At 44.6% G+C, this 22,226-nt stretch overlaps 1 protein-coding gene across 1 annotated transcript; it reads left to right on the top strand.

The window, feature by feature from the left end:
* Positions 1 to 275: 275 nt before the first annotated feature.
* On the top strand, positions 276 to 9,065 carry LOC115150165 (keratin, type I cytoskeletal 18). Its single transcript, XM_029693155.1, has 7 exons — positions 276 to 852; positions 2,423 to 2,505; positions 5,730 to 5,886; positions 6,634 to 6,798; positions 7,264 to 7,389; positions 7,769 to 7,989; positions 8,891 to 9,065. The coding sequence occupies exons 1-7, from the start codon at positions 370 to 372 to the stop codon at positions 8,922 to 8,924; spliced, it is 1,269 nt and encodes a 422-aa protein (XP_029549015.1). The 5' UTR covers positions 276 to 369; the 3' UTR covers positions 8,925 to 9,065.
* Positions 9,066 to 22,226: the final 13,161 nt, after the last annotated feature.

Genomic DNA, 22,226 nt, shown 5'->3' with positions numbered 1-22,226 from the left:
ACAATGTAGAAACTAGTAAAAAAAAAGATATATATATATATATATATATAACTTAAATGAGTAGGTGTGTCCAAACTTTAACTGGTACTGTATGCTTTTCATTAGATGCACGCAGAAAATAGGGGAAATAGGGAACTGAGTGAATGAAAGCATGAGAGAAGAGGGAGGAGTGTAGGAAAGAGAGGATGGGGGTGTGGATGTAGGCAGGGTCTTGGAGGCCGGCCTGCGAAAGAGAGAGAGAGAATTGTTGTGTCGGGGGAGTATTAGTTCTCCGTTCATTCTACCCGCGTCACTCTCTCTGAATCTCAGCTCAGTCTCCTCTCACTCTCTCTCTCTTCTCCATTCTTTTTAGCTCCTCCATCAGCAGTCATGAGTTACAGACCGTCCAGCAGCCACACCTCTTTCCAACGCTCCGCGCCCGTGTCCTCCTACCGGGCCGCCAGCACCTATGGCGGGGCCGGAGGCCAGGGCACCCGCATTTCCTCCACAGCCTACGGGGGCCTCCGCAGCGGTGCCCCGGCCAGCTCCTCCTCCTACTCCACATCCTCCTTTAAGGTGAGCGGCGGTGGTATGGGCATGGGTGGTGGCACGAGCGCCGCTATGGGTTTGGGCATGGGTGGTCTGATCAAGACGGCGGCGGCAGGTGGTGGCGGTGGTCACGTCATGGGAAACGAGAAGGGGGCCATGCAGAACCTGAACGACCGTCTGGCCAACTACCTGGAGACAGTGAGGAACCTGGAGCAGGCCAACGGACAGCTGGAGATGAAGATCCGAGAGGCCCTGGAGAAGGGAGGACCAGATGCCCGCGACTACAGCAAGTACAGCCCTATACTGGACGACCTGCGCAAGAAGGTGGGGGTGTGAATGAGAAAGAGAGAGAAGGGGGAGAGAGAGTGAGAGGTGCAAGATGGGGTGTCTTGATGAGTAGTATTACATTCAAACAAATAATAATGCAGTATCATTACAAGAGTGATAGAGAGTGACAGAGAGAGAGAGGGAGCGAGAGAGAGGGTTGTTGATAATGTGTGTAGAAAAAGGGTTAAGGTGAGGAATTTGTTCTGTCTTTTGTTGCTTTAGATAAGTGTGTTCATAGATAATCCTTATTTGATTAACCTATAAATCAAAATACCCATGTAATGCCACCACTGTTGCAACTTTTCTGTGAACTAAAACCCATATGGTATGAGAGATGTCCCTCCAAGAATGAATTTAAGCATAGTGAAAATTATTTATTCACCCATTTATACTTTGCTTCTCACTCTTTCTGCCTTCACTTCAACATTTCTGTGGTGAACCCTGCTTTGTAACAACTGCCTTATAAAATGTCCTAACAACTGAATAGAGGGTGGGGCAGGGTGGGGCAGATATCCCCTTTCCTTCCCCCTCCTTCCCTAGTTCCCTCACTCCTCAAACTGGTCAAAGAGTTCCTCAAATGAATCATTTGGTGGAAGCAGTGAATCATCATCAAAAAACTGACCAAAACCCATAAACAATGTTCTAAGATTGTTTCCAACCCGCCGGGTCACTCTCCTGGGTTACTCTGGGGCGTAGTGTGGTGTGGGAGGGACCAGCAATGTGAACCAGATGTGGTGTGACAACACACAAAAAGAATCTCCTGTGAGATTTGAAACACATGGTGGGTGTGCTGGTTGTATAACCATTATAGCTCCACACAGCACAGTCAAAGTCTCTGTAAACTACTCACAGCACAGTCAAAGATCTCTGTAAGAATTCCAACAAGATCTCATGAATTCCTGGCAAAAACAGACTTTTGTCCAAAAGAATTCAGAGGCCCTCTATAACTTATGATGGCACTCTTATGATGAATGTTAGCCTTGTTCCACTTGCCGGACACATAAAGGGACAAGAGTTTCCTTTTTTGTGTGATTCACACCAGAATGCCATGGTTAGAAACACACAGATTTTGGGGTGGGGGGTGGGGGGGGCTCTCTTTATGGTTTTGTGGGGGACAGGAAGCCCCGCCTTTTTCTTTTAACAATGAAAATTGAGAACAGATTCAGCCCTAGAGCGAGAACCCATTTTCCTGTTCTTCGTTTGTGCTTCCTCTTTTTTCTTAGAGACATGTGACGGTAACCATAGATTCATTTGTGACTCACTCAACCTGCAGTTTCAATATCTCTCCCCTGAGAGTCTTAGATTTAAAATGGTGGTGATGAGCAGCAGATCCCGTGAAGGAACGTTTTAGTTCTTCTTTTTTATTGCCAGCTCATCTGTGTATGACACGCACAAGTATAGTTAGAATTAAGAAGTAAGTGGGGGAAAACATACAGGCCTACAGCTTTCCTCTATAACTGACATGGATTCAAAAGTTAAGATAAGTCACCTGCAAAATTGTTCTCCAAAAGATTCAGTCTGTTATTGTCATGTATTTATTAGCATTAACAATCTTTTTCTCCAATAGGTCTTTGATGCGACAGCGGACAATGCTAGCCTTGTGCTCCAAATCGATAATGCCCGCTTAGCTGCAGATGACTTCAAAGTAAAGTGAGTTTACCACTGTAAATGGCATCTTTCTGCACACTGGTTGATCCACGACTTTGTATACAATACAAGGGTTCATTTGCGATTTTGTAGGTCGTCGCTCTGTCAAAAAGATCAATTGATCTGTTTTGATTTCATACTGTACTTGTGTTTCTCACAAATTCAATTGGTTTAAACCCACTATACACAATTTGGTAGTGTATCAGCCATTCAGTTCAAGGAAGAACTCTCAAGAGTTTGAGATATGCCAGACCCATGAGGGAGGAAGTCTAGTGCCTGTACCGGTATGCAGTCTTATCTAATCTCTCATAATGAATCTGTCATATTGGCATCTGCATGTAAATGTCTGATGTGCTTATAAACTTTCCCTCACAAAATTCTGTTTTTATATTTTTACCCCTTTTTCTCCCCAATTTCATGGTATCCAATTGGTAGTTACAGTCTTGTCTCAGCGCTGCAACTCCCGTACAGACTCTGGAGAGGCGAAGGTCGAGAGTCACGCGTCCTCCGAAACACAACCGAACCAAGCCTCACTGCTTCTTGACCCAATGCCCACTTAACCCGGAAGCCAGCCATAACAATGTGTTGGGGAGCGTAGCTGCACATTTTCAGGTTTCTCCAGAGATGTTAGATCGGGTTCAAGTCCGGGCTCTGGCTGGGCCACTCAAGGACATTCAGAGACCTGTCCCGAAGCCACTCCTGCGTTGTCTTGGCTGTGTGCTTAGGGTCGTTGTCGTGTTGGAAAGTAAACATTCGCCCCCAGTCTGAGGTCCTAAGCACTCTGGAGCATATTTTCATGAAGGTTCTCTCTGTACTTTTACTTTTTATCTTTGCCTCGATCCTGACTAGTCTCCCAGTCCCTGCCGCTGAAAAATATCCCCATAGCATGATGCTGCCACCACCATGCTTCACCGTAGGGATGGTGCCAGGTTTCCTCCAGATTTGACGCTTGGCATTCAGGCCAGAGTTCAATCTTGGTTTCATCAGACCAGAGAATTTTGTTTCTCATGGTCTGAGAGTCATTTACGTGCCTTTTGGCAAACTCTAAGCAGGCTGACATGTGCCTTCTACTGAAGAATGGCTTCCGTCTGGCCACTCTACCATAAAGGCCTGATTGGTGGAGTGCTGCAGAGATGGTTGTTCTTCTGGAAGGTTCTCCCATCTCCACAGACAAACTCTGGAGCTCTGTCAGAGTGACCATCAGTTAGTTGGTCACCTCCCTGACCAAGGCCCTTCTCCCCTGATTGCTCAGTTTGGCCGTGTGGCCAGCTCTAGGAAGAGTCTTGGTGGTTCCAACCTTCTATTTAAGAATTATGGAGGCCACTGTGTTTATGGGGACCTTCAATGCTGCAGAAATGTTTTAGTACAGTTCCCCAGATCTGTGCCTCGACACAATCCTGTCTCAGAGCTCTACGGACAATTCCTTCAACCTCATGGCTTGGTTTTTGCCCTGACATGCACTGTCAGCTGTGGGACCTTATATAGACAGTTTTGTGCCTTTCCAAATCATGTCCAATCTATTTAATTTCTCTGGATGTAGAAATCAAGGCCGGTCTGGACTGCAACAGAACAAGATGTTCAAAAAGCATCAGCATCGTTCCGTGCATACTGAGGTGCCTACCATGTCGGCCAGCAATGGAATTGTATGAATGCCCTTCTATGTGGTAGGCCCACCATTTGTAAAACAGGCCGTTGCATTGGCTTTATTAGTCCTGATTCCTGTGAATAATTAATTTGGCTATTTAAGCTTTGATGATCAGCTACCCAACTTTATCAGGAGTTATCGTAAGCCTATTTGTAATGTGTTTACACAGTTGGAAATGCAGAACTATTTAATTTTTCGCTATGATCAGCTTGTCAAAAATGTACGGATACAAACTTGAAACCACTGATCATGACAATGAGGTGAAACACCAGGACAAAAGTTGTGATTGTCAATTCCATATTGTCCATTTTACTTTTACCTATCCAGTTTTTAGGATGTGTTGCCTGTTAACATGACAGCGCATTTTTATTTGATTGGGTGCCATTTAGGTTAGGTTACTTGATCAGAGAAACCTGCAGGATGTAAAAAGTGTCCGTCTCATTACATCGTCATACATTTTATCTCCAGCCTGTAGGCTACAGAAAATACCACATACTCTTTCTACCATATGCTAGAAATCTGCCACATGATTTATGTTGGATGATTTTTTTTTCAAAACATTGGTGGAGTGCCGCAGTGATGCGTCTCTCCAACAGCAATCTGGAGAGGCACGCTGGGAATGGACAAAGTGGGCACTGCTTATCACAGGGCGGCATCAGCGATCACCTAAAAAGCCCAAATGCCACTAGTTGATAGAAATTGTCAATGTTTTTCGGCAGAATCATGTGAGGTTTTTGTGTTATTGGTGGTGCGTCTTGCTCAATTTAGCTCAGAAAATGCCGCCCTCGTCAATCTGCCGACATCGGCGGCCACCTAATCCTGTCTAATGAGCGGGCCGGCCATGGTTAGAACCTTCGTAGCAGCATTGTTAAATCTCTGAGCTGTTGAAATTAACGTTGCACTTGAAAACGCTCATAATCTAACGCCTGCGTCAGACTTCTTGTAGAACAGCTAAGTGTGTGCAATGATGTGCCAAATCTGTGATTTTGTGAATTTTTTTATGGGTAAGCATTAGAATGAGATGCCTCATATTTGCAGCCATAGGTGGTAATAACTCTCAAGGAGCTGATCCGTCATCAGTATTGGGAAAGAATTCTAATGCTACGGTAAGATTTGAATGAAGAAAGCTGATCCGAGAGCAGTGCTCCCTTTCTTTCATCCTACCAGTACCGACACATGCTCCAACGACTCACTTAGCGGCCATTGTCTCTGTGTGGTGTTTTGGGAAACGCATGTTACATCTTTGGCCATTGTAAGAAAGATGCATCATTAAAACACACGTAGGTCTAAGTTCCATCGCTATCGGGAAACCGGGCCCTGTTCCCCCATCCCAGTGGCAATTTCTCCCATGCTATCTTTGTCAATTGTATTATTCTATCATTTATGTATTCAAATAGCTACACTTTTTTTTTTTTTAACTGAACATGTCAAATTCAGTTCAGAGATCTGGGATGTGAAAACTTTGTTGCTTAATATCTCAGAACAATGCTTTTCTCAGATAAAACCTTATAGTCCCAAGGTCACAATTTCCAAGTATTTCATGTCAACAAGGAGTGTAGTGACAGTCTCCCTATGCCCACAGGTTTGAATCTGAGAATGGCATTCGCCAGTCAGTGGAGGCGGACATTGCCGGGCTGAAGAAGGTCATCGATGACACCAACATGGGCAGGATGAACGTGGAGAGTGAGATCGAGGCCGTGAAGGAGGAGCTAATCTTCCTCAGGAAGAACCATGACAATGTGAGCTATAGTATTAATATTGAATATCCACATCAAATAATAATTTTAAAATTAATATTTTTATTGTATTTGAATAGGTTGAAGACTAATATTATTATTGGAAGCGTCTCGTGGGGGGGGGGGGGGGGGATTCTCAAGACATAACATGCTCAATTTGAGCTACTCCAGGTAGCGACATTGCAGGCTAGCTCAGTGCTGCCCCCTCTCATTGATTATCTCAAATTGAAGGCCGACTGGGGTACTGCAGGCTGCCGGTAGCAACTTGATTATCCTTATAACTTCTTCTGTGTGCGATTTTAAAATAGTTGGTTCAAGTACATACATTTGGTGTGATAGAAGCAAATATTGGTACCATGACTGTCTTCTGAAAAAACATTTTTTACACGAATATTGCCAACGGAGATTGCCATTTTCCCATTCACTATAATGGGGGATCCTGCTTTCCGAAAACAACAGCCTGCAGAACCTTGGTCCGCCTTTAACTTCATGGCTTCAATGAGACGCGGCAGTTGTTCTCCCCTGATTGAGATTGAATGTCCATGTCAAACAATAGAAGATTTGCATGAATTAGAACATTTCCAGACTAGATTTAAGAATTATATAATCCAGGAAGAATGATGATAACGTGATAACAAAATCAGACTAACCTCATCACTAGCTATGAACTTTTCACATTTCACAGTTGTCTCATGTCTCTGTCTCTGTCTCTCTCTCTCTCCCCCTTCCCTTCTTCCCTCTCTCCAACAGGAAGTGATGGAGATGAGGAACCAGATCACTCAGTCGGGGGTGCAGGTGGACGTGGACGCCCCCAAGGGTCAGGACATGTCACTGGTCATGGAGGAGATGAGGGCCAAGTACGAGAAGATGGCTCTGAAGAACGCAGAGGACCTCAAAGTGTGGCACGAAAACCAGGTTTGCCCATCCTATCTTTACAGTGTTCAGAAGGAAAGAAGGATGGATATGTTCTTATCATTACTTCATACATACTAACATTACACACCACATAAAGTCCGGGTTTGGCTGGGGTAAGAATAAATAATAATTTGTTCTTAACTGACTTGCCTATTTAAATAAAGGTTAAATAAAATAAAATAAGTTAATAAAAATAAAGCCTATAATACTCTGTTTTTGATCCGCAATTGGAATTGAAAAGGACTACCTCACACCCACAGGCCAATATAAAAATGTGTATTTGCAAAAAGTGTAGCTTTCCAATAAAAACGTGTTCTGTTGCACAACCAGTATCATATCTGGATTGTCTAGTCACACAACAAAAGCCTGAACTACAAAACATGAATTCACCTCTCAAGTTGACTCAGCTTCTCTCCCTCTCTCTCTCCCTCCCTTCCATCTCCCTCCCTTTGTGCTGTGGTATAGATCTCAGATGTGCAGGTGCAGGTATCACAGAACACAGAGGCCCTGCAGGGGGCCCAGGTTGAGATGAACGACCTACATAGACAGCTACAGACCCTCGAGATTGAGCTGGCGTCCCAACAGAGCTTGGTAAGGACATTCTTTCAATATGAGGATAACATATTTCAGTTAAATTCCTATATTCCACAGAGCAGAAATGGAACTGATAGTAACCCCAGTATGTCCTCTATGTCCGACAGAGGAGGCTGGTAGGAGGAGCTATGGGTGGATGTACTCATTGTAAGGGCTGGAATGGAATTAATGGAATGGTATCAAACACATCAAACAAATGGAAAACACATTTGCCTCCATTCCGTGTATTCCATTCCAGTCAATACAATGAGCCTGTACTCCCATAGCTCCGCTCACCATACCTTAACCATACCCTCCATATCTCCAAATTCCAACATTCTAATAATCCCAATGTCATTCAACAACATTCCCAAAATTCTCCTGTTATTCCAAACAGAAATCCTCCTTAGAGGACACCTTACATAACGTGGAGATGCGTTCCAACATGGAGGTGGAGAAGTACAATGCCATCCTCATCCGTCTGGAGGGCGAGCTGACCAACCTGCGGGGCAACATCCAGCATCAGGGCCAGGAGTATGAGGCACTGCTCAACATGAAGATGAAGCTGGAGGCCGAGATCGCCACCTACAGGAGCCTGCTCGACGGAGGGGACTTCAAGTGAGTGGACGAGGGGTTGAGGGAGATTGGTCCAATCCTAAATCGACCCGTAGACCAATTAGATAGTGTATAAGCATTATGTTCATAGCTCCACCTTCCACCTTGATAGGCCAGTGTTTCATCATATTGGTTATTCCAATCAAACCTTCTCAGATCTCCACAAGTTCATGTGACATAGGGCCTGAAGGTTGATTTGGGATTGGGCCATTGACTGACTATTGGGGTGCATCTTAATAGTCTAAACTGGCTTCCTCTCGTCTTGATTTGTTTCCTTCATGTGCACTGATTTACAGACAGATGGATAGGTGGATGTTAGGCAGACTTTTCGCAATCCAGTTCGTTGACATCAGTGAAGGAAAGAAGGCGAGAACGAGAGGAAGCAACTTCATACTTTTGAGATGCACCCTTAGCTCCGAGAAGGGTTGAGCTGATTGAGATTAAATACATTTTAAATGTTTTATCGGTTATCACACAAGAATAAGAACAAATAGTTGTGGGTCAAATTATTGATTCAATCACAGCTATGCTTCAAGCTCAACTACCACAATACGCCATGGTGCGTGGATCAAATCGAATCTAGGGAGTTGAAACAGGATATAATGAGATCGTGAGGTGAGGGTGACATGTACCATGAGCCAAATACTTGGAAGTTGTGACAAAGTCAAATGGCAGAAACACAAAAGGATTTTGGACACGTCTGCAGCAAGTAGGCCTTGTATGAGTGAAATATAGTACTTTGTAGCTAGAAGCAGAGCTGCCATATCTGTCGGCACCATCTTATTAATGTGAGTGGATGAGGTAGTTTGACGCCATTTACAGTATAAACCAGGTATAGCATGATTGTTTGTCCTGTTAATGAATGAATGTCCTGTTTTTTAATACTTATTTTTTTCTATTCCAGGCTCCAAGACGCTATGGATGAACTGAAACCCTAAGGGAATGAGGCAGGACAAAAGTGATGACCAACTGTCAACTTCATGGAGAGAGATGCCCACAGACACGGAGGAGTCAGACCCATCAAATGGGCATAACCATGTCATAAAAATAAAACCTTGATGCAATGGTTTATCATTTAACGTGTTGTTTCTCATATTTATACCTAAACACTGCACCGAGCACATTTTTTATTTTACCTTTATTTAACTAGGCAAGTCAGTTAAGAACAAATTCTTGAACCGAGCCCATTGAACCGAGCCCATTGAACTGAGCCCATTGAACTGAGCCAATTTCAAGATTTTAGTTAGGAAAGTTTAAAATGTATCTTCTTTATGTGATGGATAGAAAACTGTAATTCCCTTTTTAAAATATGATTTATTTTTCATAGTACGAAGCACGGGCAATCAAAAAGTCACAAACACCCCTTGTGTGGCAATAGAATAAATACAAGAAAAGTTACAAAAAACTCCAGACCATCATCACACATGATGCATGACATAGTGTAGGGTTAGTAACAGAAGAAGACAAAAACGATTAAACGGACAGAAATATTGTCCTGAAATTACCTCAACGTACAGAAAGGGGCACACATCCCCAAACCCATGAACAAAAGCTTATAGGATATTGCAAAAGCTTATCACCCTAAAACCAAGGATGGTGTGGCTTAATAATGAGAGAAGAAATTGATGAATATTTATCATATGTGTATAACAATATAGTCAACATTTAAATCAACATGTGAGGTAAACAATTAGCAATTAAACATTCATAAAGTCATTCATTAATCACAGCACATACAATAAAATAATTCATTATAACTTATTGTGAATAGGCTATAGAGAAGAATGCTTTAGGAAGAAATGTATGCTTGTGCTCTTATTGAATTTAGGTAGGCTACTCAGTTACGCTATATTATTGCTATTATAAACTGCCAATGTAATTAGAGCAGTAAAAATATATGTTTTGTCACAACCGTGGTGTACGGTCCGATATATCACGGCTGTCAGCCAATCAGCAGTTAGAGCTCGAACCACCCAGTTTATAATAGGCAATAAATAAGAAAGACTATAGTGCAATACATAGTTTATGCGTAGTTCCTTATTGTGAAGGCCAGCACGTTGTCATCAATATACAGTATCTGCAAGCTGTCTCTCAAATAGCCTACCACATTACTGCAGTCAAATCGTTTTGAAGAAGTAAAAGAGAAAGAATGCACTTCTTCAGAATATTGATCTGTTTTTGGCAAGGGCTGCAAACAATCAAGGATTATAAAGGGAAAACCAGCTGCATGGCGAGCACCGATGCCTATCTTCCAGACAAGTAAAACCCTTTTTATGCTTGCTTCGAGGTAAACAACATTGATCCTCCTACATGGGCCCCCGCTGCTCAAGATTACTATGTGTGTGCTCTCTATCTCTGTGGCCAACGTGAGCAAGAATTTTAAACGTGTGAATACTCTCAAAACTAGACCAGCTGGCTTAAGGACAGATTGAACCTCTCCCTGTCCTAGTCTGTAATCCCCACATGCTTCCACCATTGTTCCTGTACCCTGGCAAACAAAGGTAACCTGCCTAAATGACTATCGCCCTGTGGCACTCACTTCTGTCATCACGAAGTGCTTCGAGAGTCTGGTAAAGGACCACATCAGCTCCACCTTACCTGACACCCTGGACCCACTACAATTTGCATACCGCACCAAAAGATCAACAGACAACGCAATCACCATTGCACTGCACACAGGCCTATCCCACCTGGACAAGAGGTTGTGAAAATGATGTTCATTGACTGAAGATGTAAGGAGGGGCTTATTACAGTTGTATTCCAGCCACTAGGGGGTACTTGGGGGAAGCCCATGGGAAATGAAGAAGAACACTTTAATTGGACTGGGGGAGCTGTTACATCGTGCTGACATGGTTAAAATTCAGGGAAACAGTACCTTTCGCGTTGAAATTTACATTATAAGCTCATAGAGAAAGGTAAGAAATTTGGAGGCACAGCTGAGATTTATTTTAAAATGTGAGCACCGGCCCATATTCCTTGAATGGACAATGAGTGAGAGACATTGGGAGAGTTGCTAGCTAGCTAACCATAACTGGCTAACCACTGAACGGATTTTAGCTATCTTGACATTGCCTGCATTGTCGTCGTTGACACATGAGTAGGACAATATGAGTCGAGGGTGGGAAACGTTGTTGGATGAAATTGTTGGATGAAATTGAACCGAGTTTATGGACTTTAACTGAGGACAATTTACAGCACCTGTGTGTACATTGTGGAATAGGAAGTGTAGATGACTCTGAATTTAACTGATTGAAGATTACTGTGAGAAGGAGGATTTAATGGAATCAGAGGATGAGGGAATGTCTTGGCTGCTTCAACTGAAAGACGAAATCAAAGTAATATCGGACTCGGAGGATGCTGCGAAAAGTCTGCCTTTCATGTCCCAGCCAGTCGGCGCCAACGATGCAAGTGAACAGCAAACCCAGCGGAGAGACTGAAGCTGCTGCAGGATGAAAAGAGGAGGGAGGGGCTCCTCAGCCCAGCAGAGAGGTGGGCCCAGCTCCAGAAAGGCACACACCACAGAGAGAGAGTGCAGTGAGTATGCCCAGTCATAAAGACTGATAGGAGATCAGAATCAGAAAGATAATCTCAGCTTCAACATCCTAGAACATCAGATTGAAAATGGACTGAGAAAAGGATACAGTGAATTAGAAATCATAGAAGCAGTCATCAGAGCTGTGAGCCCAGGGCTTAAAATGAGGAGTTATCTGGAGGGAAAAACAGACATGACACTCTACACCCTAAGGCAAATCTTGATGACACATTATTATCACAAGTTGACTAAGACAACACAAGAGTCTGCCTTGGACTTCCTAGTCCAAGTCTTCAACCTGAGACAGAAAGTGTTATCAGCCTCGTGCTCTATCAGGACTGAAATATGGCATAGTGTTAGTCAAGAGCCAATGCCTACATGCCATTGTTACTAGATTAACAAATTATATCTTGAGTGGAGATGAGAGTGCATTGCTTGAGAAAATGCTAATTGCCCAGGGCAATGAAAGCGAACGCATGCAAAAGGCCATGGTTTCAGGTAAGTTCACCCCCACAGGAGTAAACGCAGTACAGAGTGAGGATAAATAGGATAGTGGAGAGGAATGTGACCAGGCAGAACCCCCACAGACCACAGTCCGAAAACCAAATAAATACGATCTCCTGAGTAAAATTGATGCGAGCAATGAAGCAATCAAAGAACTGACCTGACAGGTAACATCATTAGTACAGTCAGTGCAGAGCCAGAGTGACAGTTCAGTTAGGAATCGTTCTAACAGAAAACCATGTACAACCAAAAGAGAGAGAAGAAAATGCAAAAGTTGTTATGAGACTGGTCAACAGACTGGTCAACAGACTGGTAATCAGACTGGTCAGCAGACTGGTCATCAGACTGGTCAGCAGACTGGTCATCAGACTGGTCAACAGACTGGTCAACAGACTGGTCATCTGACTGATCATCAGACTGGTCATCCGACTGGTCATCAGACTGGTCAACAGACTGGTCATCAGACTGGTCAGCAGACTGGTCAGCAGACTGGTCATCAGACTGGTCAGCAGACTGGTCATCAGACTGGTCAACAGACTGGTCAACAGACTGGTCATCAGACTGGTCAGCAGACTGGTCATCAGACTGGTCAGCAGACTGGTCATCAGACTGGTCAGCAGACTGGTCAACAGACTGGTCAGCAGACTGGTCATCAGACTGGTCAACAGACTGGTCAACAGACTGGTCAACCGACTGGTCAACAGACTGGTCATCAGACTGGTCAACAGACTGGTCAACCGACTGGTCATCAGACCAGTCTGATACCTTGTCACAACTCAACTGATTGGCTCAAACACATTAAGAAGGATAGAAATTCCACAAATTAACGTTTATAAGGCACACCTGTTAATTGAAAATGCATTCCAGGTGACTACCTCATGAAGCTGGTTGAGAGAATGTCAAGAGTGTGCAAAGCTGTCATCAAGGCAAAGGGTGGCTACTTTGAAGAATCTCAAATATAAAACATATTTTGATTTGTTTAACACTTTTTTGGTTACAACATGATTCCATATGTGTTATTTCATAGTTCTGATATCTTCACTATTATTCTACAATGTAGTAAATAGTAAATAAAAAAAAATCCCTGGAATGAGTAGGTGTGTCCAAACTTTTGACTGGTACTGTATGTACTAATTACAGCGAGACTGAATACCACTGGTCATCGCTGGGTGGCGGAGCTGTCTGACTTCAATCTCACACTGAAGTATCGTCCTGGAAAGGTAAACACTGACTCAGACTTTCTGTCACGTTCTCCTTTGCTTGCTGAACATTACATGGAAGAATGCACAGAGAAACACTCCCCTGAGACGGCAAAAGCAACACTCAATAATGTTCAGGCACAATAGCATGACTGAGTAACTTGGATATCCGTGTTCACAGTAAGGCCATCAGTGCAAGAGGAGCTGTCAAGGTAAGGGGGAACAATTACAGACCGACTGTCTCCACACGATCTCATGCAGGTTCAGTTAAAGGATGCAGCTGTATCAAAAATCTTGGAACTGAAAAGGCAAAGGGCTAAGCCAAAACCAACAGAATGTCAACAAGAGTCGTGCAAAGTCAAACAGTTACTGAAAGAGTGGAACAGACTCCATGTCTCACCAGAGGGATTATTACATAGGAAAACAGAAAAAAGGACACAAATTGTGGTACCAAGTCAGTACAGAACACTAATTTACAAGTACTTACACACTGAAATGGCCCAGAAAGGAACAGAAAGAGTGTTGAACTTAGCACAATAACACTTTAATTGGCCACGCATGCAACATGACATTGATCACTTAATCACTAAATTGTGTGTTTCAAATAAAATAAACCCAGTGTAATAACAGGGCCCTGTCATGACTGTCCTGATCAGGTCAGGTTACAGGAGACCACAATCCTACAGGGTTTCTCTCAACCCCCAACAGAGGAGGAGAGATCTAGGGGTATGAGGATGTGGGGGTTTTATGACCCCTAGATAAATCCTAGGACACAGAGAAATTACTGTGTCCTCACTGTGGAGAACTGGCCTCAGAACACTAAACATGCAATAAAGGGACTTTGGAACAATGGTTTCCGTCAGCCACAATGGTGGTCATGACGAGAGATGAAATATGAAAATGTATGTAATTTTTGTTTTATTATTAAAGGTTAACAGATGACGTTATTATGAAAACATTGTACCTTTAAGAGTTTTCTCAGTACATGCCTGATGTTTATACATTGTACATTGTGTGGAAAATATCCAAATCGAAGAGAATGTTTTGGTAAAGATGAAATGTGAAGTTAGTGTCTAAAATTGGATTTGAGTAAAATCTAGGCCTTGTCTCTTAACTTGGTACGCCCAGAGAACTGCCCTAAAGGCGGTTACGCCCACTTCTGACCCGAGGGTATAAGACAGAAGACTGGAGAATTAACATTAGACTAAAAGAGACCGCAAGCTGCAGCGAAGGTCTGAATGGTCAACGAACCCCAAAACGCAACAAAGTTTGAAGACAAAGAAATCTTTTTCTACCCAAGCTACGGATGAGTAGCTGTGTCTAAGCGGGTGAATTCAAGCCGAACCACCCAGCCTTCACTCTTCATCGAATCGTGGTATTTACGCTATTTTATTCATACACTGTGAGCTCTGAGCTACAGAGCTGTCTGTCCTCAGACGACACCACAGAGAAAAGGGAAGAAATCAGACCACCAAGCCAAGAAGGACACTGACATCGTGAGGACAATCAGAGAGTTGCGTCGGAGCAGTGCGCCCTTGAGAAGCCTAAACGAGCCACGCGGGACGCCCCTCTGAGATCTCCAACACGTAATTACATCATTATATTCTGACCCATAAGAGCGGCAGTTCGGGGAAGGCTAGGTTTAAATAAGCATAGCTGACAAATGAACCCAAATGTATATTTCTCTTGTGTACTTTCTTTGTTTCTCTCTCTTTTAAATCCCCATTTTGGGTAACACGCGCCATAGTGTGTTGGCCCGTTATACTAAGTCCTAATCAATAGCCTAGACTGTGTTTTGTGTATGTGTATTTTTATCATCATTTTAGCTTGCTAGTAAATAAATAATGAACTAAGATTGGTGTGGTAAACTCATTGGTGAAGCCCTGGTTCGTGCAGATTCCTGGATTATGCGACGTTCAGACATGAGACTAGAGGTTGATTAATTTAGCGACTGTTGTAAAATCGATATTCTGATATTCTTTGAGTTAATTTGGGAAATAGAAACTCAATAAAACAAATTTTCCCATGGTGCCCCAGGTTAATGAGTTAATAATTGCTTGATTCATTGCTTGATTCATTTAAGCATGCAATTATAAACAGTTAATCATTCGATGAGCAACAGTCGTCACATGAACTAATATAACATCACGACAGCCCTTTTGAGATGATTTCAATTGACTATGTGCATTTGGAGAAAAGCAGAGGGGGCTACGAGTCCATTTTAGTTATTTTAGATAACCTTACAAAATTTGCGCAAGCCTACCCCACCAGAAATAAGTCAGGGAAAACTGCAGCAAAAAAAGCTTTTTGAAGACTTTTTCCCAAAGTTTGGCTTTGTGTCAAAAATCCATCACGATCAGGGAAGAGAGTTTGAAAATCAGTTATTCAGAGCCTTGCAGAACTGTACGGGAAGCCTCTCCATATCATCCACAGGGGGATCCAGGGGAGAGATTTAACCGTACACTATTGTCAATGTTGTGCACACCAGATTAAGAGAAAAATGCCAACTGGGGTGATTATCTAAACAAGGTCATTCATGCATGTAATTGTATCACCGGTGATGCTACTGGGTTCTCACCATATTTCCTGCTATTTGGAAGGGCTCCACTGCTACCTGTTGACCTTGTATTTGGGTTACAGATAAAGGAACAGGAGAAATCATACCAGGATTATGCTAAGAAGTGGAAACAACAGATGGCGGAAGCCTATGACATCGCCATAAGAAACATGGGGAAATGAACAGCAAAGTGAAAAGCCGCAGAAGAAAATGAGTTCGGTTCTGGTCTCAGAGGATCATGTACTGGTGGGGAACATGTCAGAACGTGGGTGGCCGGGAAAGCTAAGATCACACTGGGAGGATCAAATACACATGGCGGTAAACAGGAAAGGTGATGACAGCCCTGTCTATGAGGTCAAACCCGAGAGGGGTACAGGCAGGGCCTGGGTTCTGCATCGCAATATGCTCATGTCATGTAATTCCCTACCTTTTGAGGAGCCAGTTCAAGCACCGAGTAGAGGTCTGTGGAGAAAGGAACCACTCAAACATAGAGGTCTGGGAGGAGCTGAGGGCTCAGAGACTCAATCATCCCATGATGACCCCACTGATTCATTGGGGTCAACCATGACCTTGCTCCACCGTTCAGTCCGGCAGAGGAGGCCCAGAGACATCCGAACCTTTAACACTTTTTAAATTATGTTTTTATTTAACCTTTATTTAACTAAGCATGTCAGTTAAGAAAAAAATCTTACTTACAATGACAGCCTACACCGGCCAAGCACAATCACAGCCAGTTACGATACAGCCTGGATTTGAACCAGGGTGTCTATAGTGACACCACTAGCACTGAGATGCAGTGTCTATGAACACTGCACCACTCGGGAGCCACTTCAGGGCTGCCAAGCGCTTATCAGGATATGAATTAGAGATGTTCAGAATTGTTTATTTAAATAAAATAAACATTGACTTTACTAATCACAGTGAGATAATGTTTAGTGGGGGTTGCGTCTTTGCCCATATAGGCATGTCTATATAGTTATATGGGTTAGTCCAGTTTTCTCAGTTGTTCTCTTGACCAGTACTTCCGTCCTCTGTTTTGAGGCCAGTTAAATGTTTGGGACAACATTACATTTTTGCAGGGTAGTGTTGTAAAGGGCTTAATACAGTTGTATTCCAGCCACTACTTGGGTAAAGCCTATAGGAAATGAAGAAGAAAACTTTAAGTGGACTGGGGAGAGGAAGAAAAACAAACAAAAAATGCTGTAAACTGCAGTTACATCGTGCTGACCTGATTCAAATTGATGGGGCTGCAGTGGAGAGGGTCAAAAGCTTCAAGTTCCTCAGCGTGCACATCACAGAGGACCTGACATGGACCCATCACACCGTCACCGTGGTGAAAGCGCGACAGCCCCTCATCAACCTCAGGCAACTAAATACATTTGCATGGCCCCTCAGATCCTCAAGAACTTCTATATATGCACCATCGAGAGTACCTTATCTGGCTGCATCACCACCTGGTATGACAACTGCGACCACAAGGTTCTACAGAGGGTGGTGGGAACAGGGAACGGCCCAAAACATCACTGGGAGCAAGCTCCCCTCCCTCCAGGACATTTACACCAGACGGTTTCTGAGGAAGGCCTCGGTTTCTGAGGAAGGCTGTCTTTGTCATAGCCTCGGTTTCTGAGGAAGGCTGTCTTTGTCATAGCTTGATAATTGTGTAGTTTAGTAATTATCGAGGTTAGCTAGGTTAGCTAGCCAGCTATTTCCGTCCCCCGCGACGCCATTGTTCCATACCTAGCCAACTATTACCGGCGCGCAGCATTGTAGAAACTAAATACATTACAAAGGAACGTCTTGATTAGTGTTATGTTATGTTAGCTAGCTACAAAGTTGCTTTTGTATAATAGCCAACCTCTACCGACTAGCAGCACTGTAGAAACTATTACATTACAACGGAACGACTTGATTAGTGTAGTGTTGTGTTAGTTAGCTAGCATTTTCGTCATCTAAGTCAATAAGATTTTCGCAACGTAAGCTTAACTTTCTGAACATTCGAGACGTGTAGTCCACTTGTCATTCCAATCTCCTTTGCATTAGCGTAGCCTCTTCTGTAGCTTGTCAACTATGTGTCTGTCTATCCCTGTTCTCTCCCCTCTGCACAGGCCATACAAACGCTTCACACCGCGTGGCCGCTGCCACTCTAACCTGGTGGTCCCAGCGCGCACGACCCACGTGGAGTTCCAGGTCTCTGGCAGCCTCTGGAACTGCCGGTATGGGGCCAACAAGGCTGAGTTCATCTCAGCCTATGCTACCCTCCAGTCCCTAGACTTCCTGGCGCTGACGGAAACATGGATTACCACAGATAACACTGCTACTCCTACTGCTCTCTCCTCGTCTGCCTACGTGTTCTCGCATACCCCTCGAGCATCGAGCCAGCGGGGTGGTGGCACTGGAATCCTCATCTCTCCCAAGTGGACATTCTCTCCTTCTCCCCTGACCCATCTGTCTATCTCCTCATTTGAATTCCATGCTGTCACAGTTACCAGCCCTTTCAAGATTAACATCCTTATCATTTATCGCCCTCCAGGTTCCCTTGGAGAGTTCATCAATGAGCTTGATGCCTTGATAAGTTCCTTCCCTGAGGATGGCTCACCTCTCACTGTTCTGGGTGACTTTAACCTCCCCACGTCTACCTTTGACTCATTCCTCTCTGCCTCCTTCTTTCCACTCCTCTCCTCTTTTGACCTCACCCTCTCACCTTCCCCCCCTACTCACAAGGCAGGCAATATGCTTGACCTCATCTTTACTAGATGCTGTTCTTCCACTAATCTCATTGCAACTCCCCTCCAAGTCTCCAACCACTACCTTGTATCCTTTTCCCTCTCGCTCTCATCCAACACTTCTCACTCTGCCCCTACTCGGATGGTATTGCGCCGTCCCAACCTTCGCTCTCTCTCTCCTGCTACTCTCTCCTCTTCCATCCTATCATCTCTTCCCTCTGCTCAAACCTTCTCCAACCTATCTCCTGATTCTGTCTCCTCAACCCTCCTCTCCTCCCTTTCTGCATCCTTTGATTTTCTCTGTCCCCTATCCTCCAGGCCGGCTCGGTCCTCCACTCCTGCGCCGTGGCTCGACGACTCACTGCGAGCTCACAGAACAGGGCTCCGGGCAGCCGAGCGGAAATGGAGGAAAACTCGCCTCCCTGCGGACCTGGCATCCTTTCACGCCCTCCTCTCTACATTTTCCTCTTCTGTCTCTGCTGCTAAAGCCACTTTCTACCACTCTAAATTCCAAGCATCTGCCTCTAACCCTAGGAAGCTCTTTGCTACCTTCTCCTCCCTCCTGAATCCTCCTCCCCCTCCCCCCCTCCTCTCTCTCTGCGGATGACTTCGTCAACCATTTTGAAAAGAAGGCTGATGACATCCGATCCTCGTTTGCTAAGCCAAACGACACCGCTGGTCCTGCTCACACTGCCCTACCCTGTGCTTTGACCTCTTTCTCCCCTCTCTCTCCAGATGAAATCTCGCGTCTCGTGACGGCCGGCCGCCCAACAACCTGCCCACTCGACCCTATCCCCTCCTCTCTTCTCCAGACCATTTCCGGAGACCTTCTCCCCTACCTTACCTCGCTCATCAACTCATCCTTGACCGCTGGCTACGTCCCTTCCGTCTTCAAGAGAGCGAGAGTTGCACCCCTTCTGAAAAAACCTACACTCGATCCCTCCGATATCAACAACTACAGACCAGTATCCCTTCTTTCTTTTCTCTCCAAAACTCTTGAACGTGCCGTCCTTGGCCAGCTCTCCTGCTATCTCTCTCAGAATTACCTTCTTGATCCTAATCAGTCAGGTTTCAAGACTGGGCATTCAACTGAGACTGCTCTTCTCTGTGTCACGGAGGCTCTCCGCACTGCTAAAGCTAACTCTCTCTCCTCTGCTCTCATCCTTCTAGACCTATCTGCTGCCTTTGATACTGTGAACCATCAGATCCTCCTCTCCACCCTCTCCGAGCTGGGCATCTCCGGCGCGGCCCACGCTTGGATTGCGTCCTACCTGACAGGTCGCTCCTACCAGGTGGCGTGGCGAGAATCTGTCTCCGCACCACGTGTCCTATTCTCACTATACACCAAGTCACTTGGCTCGGTCATATCCTCACATGGTCTCTCCTATCATTGCTACGCAGACGACACAAAATTAATCTTCTCCTTTCCCCCTTCTGATAACCAGGTGGCGAATCGCATCTCTGCATGTCTGGCAGACATATCAGTGTGGATGACGGCTCACCACCTCAAGCTGAACCTCGGCAAGACGGAGCTGCTCTTCCTCCCGGGGAAGGACTGCCCGTTCCATGATCTCACCATCACGGTTGACAACTCCCTTGTGTCCTCCTCCCAGAGTGCTAAGAACCTTGGCGTGACCCTGGACAACACCCTGTCGTTCTCCACTAACATCAAGGCGGTGACCCGATCCTGTAGGTTTATGCTCTACAACATTCGCAGAGTGCGACCCTGCCTCACACAGGAAGCGGCGCAGGTCCTAGTCCAGGCACTTGTCATCTCCCGTCTGGATTACTGCAACTCGCTGTTGGCTGGGCTCCCTGCCTGTGCCATTAAACCCCTACAACTCATCCAGAACGCCGCAGCCCGTCTGGTGTTCAACCTTCCCAAGTTCTCTCACGTCCCCCCGCTCCTCCGCTCTCTCCACTGACTTCCAGTTGAAGCTCGCATCCGCTACAAGTCCATGGTGCTTGCCTACGGAGCTGTGAGGGGAACGGCACCTCCGTACCTTCAGGCTCTGATCAGGCCCTACACCCAAGCAAGGGCACTGCGTTCATCCACCTCTGGCCTGCTCGCCTCCCTACCTCTGAGGAAGCACAGTTCCCGCTCAGCCCAGTCAAAACTGTTCACTGCTCTGGCACCCCAATGGTGGAACAAGCTCCCTCACGACGCCAGGACAGCGGAGTCAATTACCACCTTCCGGAGACACCTGAAACCCCACCTCTTTAAGGAATACCTGGGATAGGATAAAGTAATCCTTCTAACCCCCCCCCCCTCCCAAAAGATTTAGATGCACTATTGTAAAGTGGTTGTTCCACTGGATATCATAAGGTGAATGCACCAATTTGTAAGTCGCTCTGGATAAGAGCGTCTGCTAAATGACTTAAATGTAAATGTAAATGTAAGATCGTCAAGGACTCCGTCACCCGAGCCACGGACTATTCACTCCGTTACCATCTGGCAAATGGTATCGGAGCATCAGGTCTACCACCAGGCAATCAGACTGTTGAACAGCTAACTTTAGCTGTCTACCTGCCCAGACCTGCACCTTAGATAATATTTGGGTAAGACTTTCAATGAAACATAATGCATTATACAGCATTATACATGTACCCATAACGCACTATGATATAGTAATAATTCAGTATAAGTTTAGTTATAGACACATAAAGACTCATAAACCCATACCCCCGAGTGGCACAGTGGTCTAAAGCACTGCATCTCAGCACTAGAGGCTTCACTACAGACCCTGGTTTCGATTCCAGGCTGTATCACAACCGGCTGTGATTGGGAGTCCCATAGGGCAGTGCACAATTGTCCCAGCGTCGTTTAAGTTAGGGTTTGGCGGGTGTAGGCCATCATTGTAAATAAGAATTTATTCTTAACTGACTTGCCTAGTTAAATAAAGATTAAATAAATAAAAAAAATACTGCTGATGCATTATAGTCATAATCACATAATGTATAGCAACATATGTAGCGCTTCATAATTGCTGGTCACTTTTTCCTCAAGGTTCATACAGCATTATAATGACCGTCAATGTGATGCATTTCTAACCTTTTTGTCAATGAGCAGCACATCATTATTACTGCATCCTAATCTTTGTTTTGGTGTGTTAAAGCATACTTATGAGCCACAATAAAGTAATATTCTTCTGAGTAAATGACCTCTCTACCTCTGTAGCCTGCTCTTGTTCACCAGTAGCAGTTACCAGACACGGTCTACTAGGTGGTTGGTAAAGCCTCAGTTACGGAGAAAGGCAAGACTGCCTTTTCCTATTGTGCACCAGAGGCATGGAACAGTCTGCAAAATGTGGCATGGAACTTCACCTAGATGTACTAGTGCCCCTTAGTGAGTTTAAAACTCTGGCCTAAAACTATGTTCAGGAGGAGTGTAAATGTTTCCTGTAGGCTGGATCAGCTCTTGATAACGTGTTGTTGTATGTTTTTTTCCCTGGTTAAATTAGCTGTTACTGTACAGTTCTAAAGTTGCCATTGTATGTTTTCGTGAAATGTCAGGACTTTTTGGAGGGTAAAAATGTTTGACCGTTAAAAATGCTATTTTCCCAAACCCCTAACCCTAACCGTAACATTTATCCTAAACCTAACCCTAACCCCAAAAACCCTAACCTTAACCCTAGCCCTAACATTAACCTTAACACCAAAACCCTAAATCAAACCCCTTAAGCTTAAAATAGCATTTGAACAAATTCAGGACCTGAAAAAAGTCT

The sequence above is a fragment of the Salmo trutta genome, chromosome 16 (genome assembly GCF_901001165.1).
Source record: "Salmo trutta chromosome 16, fSalTru1.1, whole genome shotgun sequence".
Classification (NCBI taxonomy): domain Eukaryota; kingdom Metazoa; phylum Chordata; class Actinopteri; order Salmoniformes; family Salmonidae; genus Salmo; species Salmo trutta.
The sequence above is the reverse complement of the archived record's forward strand: the minus strand, read 5'-3'. Positions and strand labels throughout refer to the sequence as shown.

Coding starts and splice junctions, on each gene's coding strand:
- LOC115150165 (XM_029693155.1), top strand. CDS start 370: ATGAGTTACAGACCGTCCAGCAGCCACACCTCTTTCCAACGCTCCGCG. Junction 2,506..5,729: donor GCAGATGACTTCAAAGTAAA/GTGAGTTTACCA, acceptor CTATGCCCACAG/GTTTGAATCTGAGAATGGCA. Junction 6,799..7,263: donor AAGTGTGGCACGAAAACCAG/GTTTGCCCATCC, acceptor GCTGTGGTATAG/ATCTCAGATGTGCAGGTGCA.